At 34.7% G+C, this 8,267-nt stretch overlaps 1 protein-coding gene across 3 annotated transcripts; it reads right to left on the bottom strand.

The window, feature by feature from the left end:
• Positions 1–1,031: 1,031 nt before the first annotated feature.
• LOC115953079 (GTP-binding protein BRASSINAZOLE INSENSITIVE PALE GREEN 2, chloroplastic) lies at positions 1,032–7,638 on the bottom strand. Of its 3 annotated transcripts, none has more exons than XM_031070558.1 (6): positions 7,419–7,638; positions 6,047–6,163; positions 5,607–5,953; positions 4,533–5,576; positions 3,565–3,732; positions 1,032–1,814 (listed from the first exon to the last, which is right to left on the bottom strand). In XM_031070558.1, the coding sequence occupies exons 2-6, from the start codon at positions 6,159–6,161 to the stop codon at positions 1,467–1,469; spliced, it is 2,022 nt and encodes a 673-aa protein (XP_030926418.1). In that variant the 5' UTR covers positions 6,162–6,163; positions 7,419–7,638; the 3' UTR covers positions 1,032–1,466. The 3 variants fall into 3 exon arrangements, with proteins under 3 accessions (XP_030926418.1, XP_030926419.1, XP_030926417.1); XM_031070559.1 differs by having other exon boundaries at positions 4,533–5,602; positions 5,636–5,953; XM_031070557.1 differs by having other exon boundaries at positions 4,533–5,953.
• Between the last annotated feature and the right edge of the window lie 629 nt (positions 7,639–8,267).

Raw genomic sequence — 8,267 nt, 5'->3', positions numbered from 1 at the left:
GTGAATATCCAACCCTAACAGGTTTCAATTCAACACATTTATCATGAAACAAATAAATGTACTAATCTTTTCGATTATATTGGAGTTTGGACTTGTCCATGATTTTTTACGGTGTATTTTTGGGAAATCCAAAAAAGTTGTACATCTACACTTATAAATACATGTTTATTATTAAAAAAATTATAATATGAATATATAAAGGATTTTATTTGTGATCCATTTAAAGCATAGTTTTTTAAGGTAAAATCTTCCAATTGTTCTTATTAGCTTGTTGGAGAGTATTCAGTTAAAAAAATAACGATGATGAGTAAGACATGAAATCCGCTGTAGCACATTGGCAATTCTTGATGATTATAGAATCCAGGTTCAAATCCTGGCAGCGGAATCTCTTCTTCTTTTTTTCCCCCCTTTTTTAGTGGGTTTATTGGGCTGCTTAAATTAAAAATAATTAAATGAATAATAACCCGCATAATTAAAAGAATCTGATAATAAAACACACCGAAAATGCTACTTTCAGTGGTTTTTTTTTTTTTTAAATGTTGTTTTGTTTTGTTTCTATTCGGCCCGCTCTTCTTAGAAATCCCAATTTGAGTGGCCCACTTAAAAAAAAATTTATTAAAAAAAAAATCTGTTGCATAAACAAAAGACCTTGCTTATAAAACACAACGAAAATGCTAACTTTCAGTTATTTTTATTTGTTTTTAGTTTTAATAAACGCTTTCAGTGCTTTAAAATTTAGGAAATATATTATTTCTTTCTTTATGGTGTGAGTATTGCTGTGGATTACAATTTTCCCAAATGGGGCTCAAGTGACTACTCATACTTATTTATCTAGTTATTTGTTGTAATACTTACATTTTTATAGTTTTTTTTTTTTTTAGCTGATTTGATCAGGCAAAAGACTTAACAAAAAATTTAAGCAGATTTGTAGTGTGAGATTTTTAGTATTTTGGTGCTACAAATGATACTTGGTAAACAGCAAATTACTACTATTATTGTTATTATGCTGTAGACTATTCAACAACAAATTTCACAATCCTCCAAAATCGACATAAGTTGATCATGTCTCATTAAAAAGCAGCTAGCAAAATCTTGTACCTAATACATTTACAAAGATACACACTGCATCCAGCATCAGTTATGCACTCCCTTCCCTTGAACTACTCTCTCTCGATAATTCAATTTTACAACAAATGGAGGACAAGGGATTTGAACCTTGATTCTCTTGGTAAAGAAGACCAAGCAATGTTACCAAGCTACAGGGCTCTTGGCATTTGAATTGCTAATCTTATTACACACATCCATAATTGAAATACTCTGAAAAAATCTGGATGTTCTATAACCTGTAGATTAAAAGCCTATGAAACCTATTTTCTATTCTATACTTAAGCTGGCTTCTTACAGCCTCTCAAGCTCAATCACATCGCTAAATGCAATTAATCTATCAGTTGGGCTTCTTTTTCTTTTCAAACAGACACATCTGAAAGGAAATCTCTACTCACCTGTTGAAGCTTTTTCCTTTTTTTAAGTTTAGCTTGGGTGCCACTGGCATCAGATATGGTCTTTGGTTGCCAAAACCCAGGTCTCTCAAGGAATGGTGCTCGGTCAAGAACCAAAGGTTCTCTTAAAGTTATTTCAATGCCATCATATGTCCACAATGCCAAGGTTGCTTCGCCTTTGAGACCTAAAGCAAACCAACCTAAACCAGCCACTGCAATATCAATGCTATTCACATCCCAACTCATTCCGGACACTTTGACTTCCTTCTCTTCCCATTTGCCTAATTGAGAAGTACAATCTGCACCAACGGGAGGCTGAGACAAGGAGAAGCCAAAAAGAGTTATACAAGCTAAAAATTTTACAAATGAGCAACAACAACAACAAAAAATCCCCTTTTATGTTCCAAGGCTTTCAAAATTCCAAAATGAGAATCCCTGGCAAAAAAAAAAAAAAAAAAAGAGTAAAACTAAAATCTTTACCTAAAATGCAAATGCACTCTTCCCACTTTTCCTAAGGAAAATATTTATTACCAAATACATAAATCAAAATCCTGAAAGTCACATGATCTTATTTCATATCCCTTAGGCAACAGCCTTTCATCATTGATTGTGAGAGGGAGGGGGGGGAGGGGAATATTGAGAAAAAGAAAAAAAGTATTACTTTCATCAGAAAGTATCAGTTGAAAGGTAGATTCCCTCAAAGGGGATGTATTTCACTTCAGAGTCTCACAACCTAGGTTAAAGTTTTGGAAAGACATAAACTTATAGAAAATGAATAAATCAATTACACATAGCCTACTTTCAGCACTAGTAATTGAATATACATTACTTTAAGACACTTGCATCCCATAATCTTCCAAGTATGCTAGGTTTTGTGAAAGAAATTTAGAAAACAAGGGCATGACGACTTCAAATGATGTATTGCAAATCAGGTTTTATGCCACATTGTAGAAGATATATCTTTCCTGATTCGAACAGGTAACATATAGTTTGAAGATATTCAACTCATGTGTCAACTTGATATGCTTGTTAGGTCCTGACTTGACTGCTAGCCCTTTCTTCAAGGGTGTAGCAAACCCTTGCTGTACCTCTCTCAAATTCAAAGAACTTAGCCACTTTTGGGATAGACTAATTTCTATCCATTGCTTACCGATTTAAAATTGATGAGCTCCTCTACAAGTTGGTAATGTGTATACCCTTCATTAAATCTAAATCTTATTTCTGTCTAATCATCTTCTATTTTTTGTTGGTTGGAAGACCAAGTGTATTGGAAATGTTAAAATGGGTACTTATTATCTTATTACCACAAATTCAGAAAGTCTGTTACTGTCTCCAGTTTGGGAAACTCACGGCCACTCTGATATGCAGGGAAATCAATTTTTACATTTATACATTTAATGAAGAATTTCATAAACTATGGATCTTATAAATCTATATTGTGTCCTACCTGCTATCATTAGGTACATAATCATAAATCCTTAATATCTTCCATGGACCTTCCTATCCTTGCCACCAATTCTTCCTAAATGGTATGGATCTCCATTTCCAGACATATAATCTCATATATGTTATATGCAGCACTCTGCCTCAGAAAATTGCATTAATATGATTTGACTCCTTACTTTTTAATTCCTCCAAATGATTTTTCTCTGTTTCTTAATCTTTTCCTTCAAATGAGATTCTCTTTAGTTAAAATCATTAACTTCATACAAGCTTGCGCTCATATTTTCCCTTTGCAATGTGTTCTTTTAGAATCTAATCATATTATTTCTTTTCTAAAAGCACAGAACGGTTTTGGGAGCTATGAAAGAATTTCATCTAAGAGTTCTCCACCCCCCACCCCCACCTTCCCCCCCAAAATTTGTGGTACCTACAGAGACAAAAGCCAAAAGTAAATTACTCAACAAATTGCATAAAATTTTAACTAACTTGGTTTTTATAGGTTGAATATGTATGATATCATCAAGCACAGGCGCAATAGTGCCAGTGGGCCCCAATAACCGATGCTAAATACTAAATCCGCCGCATAGAACCAGTTAATTATGGGCCAGAGGATGAAATTTACCTGCAACCTAACACCAACATGGTTTCTCCAAATATCTTCAGCATTTTCTACCTTTCCAAAGTGTAGAGATACATTTGGGGATGCCCAAATTGTAACATAAATTGTTTGCACAGAAGCTTGACTAAGGTCTAGTCTCACCAGACCACCAACATGTAAGGCCTGCCCAGCCTGCAAACATTAAACATGCTAAAAATATTAGATCCAATAGCATCATAGATTCTGATATAGCTATTACTTTTAGAAAATATTGGAAACATCTACACTGTAATCAATGATGAGGTTGACAGTGTTCAAAAAAGATAAAAAGGCACCTATTCATCTTACATACAACTAGCACTTCTCTATAAAGCTTTTTGAAGCAATAGACACATTATTAGTTTTTTAGAATCTTATAGTTTCTAGGAAATGTGCAGTTTTTCCTTGATTCATTGACAAATGTTTTCCCCGGGTATCCCTCCAATTTGAACTAGGATTTATGTTCATATGACTTGGACAACTGTATATTACAATCTGACAAGAAAAATTCTGAAAAGCCCTTAGTTTGCCTTTAAAGGTCAAACTAAGACTAGGGAACAAGTACGTTTGTCCACTAATAATGAGAATAGGGATCAGTATATCCATCAACAATGACAAGTTTACAAAATAGATCAGAAGAAAGACAATCTTAAAAGGTAACATTTATTTTTTTTCAAAAATCATGTTGATGAAATAGAATAATCTTGACTCAATTGGTATATTGAACAGTTCACATGCCACAATGTATAATCAAATGTCAAATTTTAACCAGTTGTAGACAGTCAATGAGTCATTTCATTACTGAGAAGTATCATCCCCTAGTCTTCCATAAGCTCTTAGTTAAAATATGTGTGACGCTTATATATACACAACACATGATACATAACTACAATTATATACTATATATGATATACAGGTCACAAATATTAAGTGTGATAGTAACAACAACTTGCCTTCATCCTGTAAGTCCGAGGTTGTAGCTCCTTCCGTATTTCAACCATTTTCTGTTCATCCCTATTCAATCTCATGGACATTAGATATGGATGTAGAAGCCCTGGAGTATCAAATAACTTAGCCTTGGCTGACAAAATCCCTCCGACTCTCAAAATGCCAAGGGTTGTTCCAGGAATTGGAGCTTCTGTAAGCTTGGTAACTTTTGCCCCTTCCTTTTTTGCAAATGCATTGATTAGAGTAGACTTGCCAGCATTCTGAGACCCAATTACCCACACATTCCCTCGAGGACCAGCCAATTCCTTGATGAAGGACAACAGATTCCTCACACCCAAATCCTTATGGGAACTGACCATATAAACCCCAGCTAGCTTGGGTGCCCCTCCAGCCCTAGCACGATGCCGAACCCATCTATCTAACCTGGCAGGTGGAATTTGTGAAGGGAGAAGATCAACCTTTGTAGCCACAAGAACAAGCCTTGGTAACTTTTTGCTAAGCTTGGAGTCATCTTTAGTTCCTTCCAATGCCTTAAACAATGATTTTGCTGCCCGTTTCGGGAACGACCCATCAAAATCAACACAATCAACAACCATAACCACAACAGTAGCAGTGGCATTCCCAGAGGATTTCATTAACCGGGTAGCAATCAGCCTATCAAAATCAAAATCGGGTATCAAGTTTTCGGCTTTTTGGTTTTTCACCTGCCCATAATTCCTCAATGAATGACACCGAGCACACACCGTAACCTCTTCTTTTTCTTTCTCAGCCTCCCTAGCAACTTTCTTCTTTTCTGCTTTCGACAGCTTCTTCTTCTTAGCCTTCTCAATTGTGTCCTCTGTAATGTTACCATAACCGACACTAGCAGGAGCAAATCCATCCAAATCCAACTTTACCTCCTCCTTTTCCTCCATTAACTTAGCTTCCCATTCATCAGAATCCCAATCAAACTCATCCTCCACTCCCAAATCACCTTCTATCGCATCAAGTTCCTGAAATTCACCCTCAATGTCATCCACAAACCCCTCTTCTTCTTCTTCATCTTCATCTTCTTCTTCTTCTTCTTCTTCTTCATCTTCATCTTCTTCTTCTTCTTCTTCTTCTTCATAAATTCCATCAAACTCGCCCACTATACCCTCCTCACCATCTGACAAATCTGTTGGTACGACCTTCCTTTTCTGATAATACCCAGGAAGGTCTGGGTCCTTATCTTGCATAAAGACCCCACATCCAGGACATATAGGTCCATAGTTCTCATCCTCATCTCTTCCCTCACTCAAAACAGGGTTTCTACCACCTTTTCTTGGTGTTATTCTCCCACTGACATTCTGGGTTGTTTCAACAATTGTTTGCTTGTTCTTTACTGCTAAATTAATAAATGAAACTTTCTTCCTCTGTTTTTCTTTGTCATTCCCTATACTAAAGCCTGAGAGGAAAAAAAAACCCAGATATTTGGCAATTGAGTTTAGTTAAAGAGAAATGAAAGTGAAGGCAAATAGAGAGGGAGATTGAAGTTTACCTGTGAAAAGACAACTTTCTATGATTGGTTTTTCTTGTATAATGCTAGTGCCAAAACATTTCAGGCTCAGCTTGGTGGTTGTTGAAGGAAGAGTTGTCGATAACAACACAGCCATTTCTTCAAGCAACAAAAGTGGTAATGTATCAAATTGAATACACAGACACTACAACAGAAGGAGTCTGGGACTTTGGGGAAGGGTGTGAGGGACTTAGATAAACATAAACGCAGCATTTAGGAGTTCACATGAGATTTAATTGTTTAAGCTTTTAATTTTCTATTAAAGGCATTCACATCTGGATTTGTATAGTTCAACCAAATTTCGAAAGAAAAAACAACCTTTTCTATATTAACTACCTACTTTTAAGATACAGCCCACATCCCACACTCTATCCCTCCATTACTACATAGAAATGTTCTTTCTTTCTGATGGTCATGTTTTGAAAACAGTCATGTGTCTGAAAGAATGAAACAGCCATTTTCTAACTTACATTTTTTTTGGTGGTCATATTTTTTTCACTATAAATGAGAACATTTACTCTCAACTTTGCATTCACCACAACCCAAGTTCATTTTTCATTTATTCTTTGTTTTCTCTCCATTGCTGGCTCTTCTTTTCTCTTTAATGACACAGACTCCGACAACAAGTTGGTAATAATTGCAAAAATTGCACATCACATCACTATTCCATGAAAATTTTAGTTTTTACTAGTTACTATTTAATTCAGGTCTGCCTTAATTTCCCAAGTAGTTGCAGCTTTCATAAAATGCATAAACATGAGTCAACATTAGTGGTTTAAACAATATAAGGTTACAACCAAACATGATCTAGTAATTTACATGAGTCAATGCTCAAATAAGGTCTAAATAAAATAAGGGCTTAAATGCACTATTGCTCCCTAAGGTTTAGCCCATAAATGATTTTAGTCTCTAAAGTTTAAAGTGATCACTTTTAGTCCATTAGACGAACTTGCAAATGAAAAACTAACACTTCATCACTCCAAATGGACTAAAAGCAACCACTTGATCATTTCAAGTTTTACAGGGACTAAAAAGCGATTTCTTTAAGTTTGTTAAGGACTAAAATTGCTCATGGGCTAAGTATATTTTGGTCTAAAATAAGGTAAAAACACTCAACAGTAATTTATTCAACATTTTTTTTTGGGGGGTTGTTGGCAGTTGCATACGAAAAAGAGTAGGCAAACAGTTCTTCCAAATTCTAAAGCACTTTCCCTATACCCAATTCAACAAAAATGGATAATACCAACTTATGAAATCAAAAGGCACAGTAAAATGTAACAAATTTGTGGCAAGCTGAAAGACAAAAGAAAGAAAGTGAAAGCATTACAGCAAGAGAGAGAAGAGGATACCATACCAAAAAGAACTATGTGGAGAGCAGGTATTGAACAGAACTCGACGCTGTTCCGTGTGGCTTGTGAATCTTTTGTTCTGGGTCTGAGAGAGAGAGAGAGAGAGAGAGAGCCGTAGTGTGAGTGAGTGTTGATTTCTGTTCAAAATCAAAAGAGAGACGTTGGGAGAGCTATGGTCTGAATTCTGATTCTGATAGAATGAAGCTCGCTAAAATAAGGATAACACAAAACGCAGCACTTCAAGAGTACGGATGCTGCTTATATATCTTAAAACTAAAAACTGAAAACTGAAAACAATATAGTAAAATATATGTGAATAGTATCGTAGAACTAATTTTAAAGTATTTTTTACTCAATAAAATACTTGTGGATATTATGAACAGTATATATTATTCATAAATATAGATGCTGTTTATTATTGAAAACTAAAAACTGAAAACAATATAGTAAAATAATTTTTAAACATGTGAATAGTATTGTATGACCCAATTTTAAAATTTTTTTTGCTCAATAAAATACTTGCGAGTACTATGAATAGTACACAGGACCCACAGCTGAAAATTTAATTTCAACTCTATCCAAACGTACACTAGGTATAAGAGATTTCTAGTATGGTTATTTGGAGTTTTTAATATCGTTGTTTAAGTGTTGTTGAAATATGTGTGGGTTAAAAAATATTGTGAAAATACATGTTGCGATGATTAAATACTGAAAACTATTGTTTAAATAACAGTACCAAACACTCTCTTAAGTATTATGGAAATACGTGACATCGAAAACTGTTATTTAAACAACAGTACCAAACATTCTTAAAGTCTTTGGAAGAGCATTTTTTAAAATTAATTAATTTTACA

This window comes from Quercus lobata, chromosome 7, assembly GCF_001633185.2.
Source record: "Quercus lobata isolate SW786 chromosome 7, ValleyOak3.0 Primary Assembly, whole genome shotgun sequence".
NCBI lineage: Eukaryota > Viridiplantae > Streptophyta > Magnoliopsida > Fagales > Fagaceae > Quercus > Quercus lobata.
This window is presented reverse-complemented; position numbering and strand designations above follow the sequence as displayed.

Bases quoted from the DNA above. Each gene is read 5' to 3' on its own strand.
- LOC115953079 (XM_031070557.1), bottom strand. From the start codon at position 6,161: ATGGCTGTGTTGTTATCGACAACTCTTCCTTCAACAACCACCAAGCTG. The intron at 5,954-6,046 runs GTAAACTTCAAT...TTTTCCTCTCAG, and splicing joins AGAAAGTTGTCTTTTCACAG to GCTTTAGTATAGGGAATGAC. The intron at 3,733-4,532 runs GCAAGTTGTTGT...TAATGTTTGCAG, and splicing joins CTCGGACTTACAGGATGAAG to GCTGGGCAGGCCTTACATGT.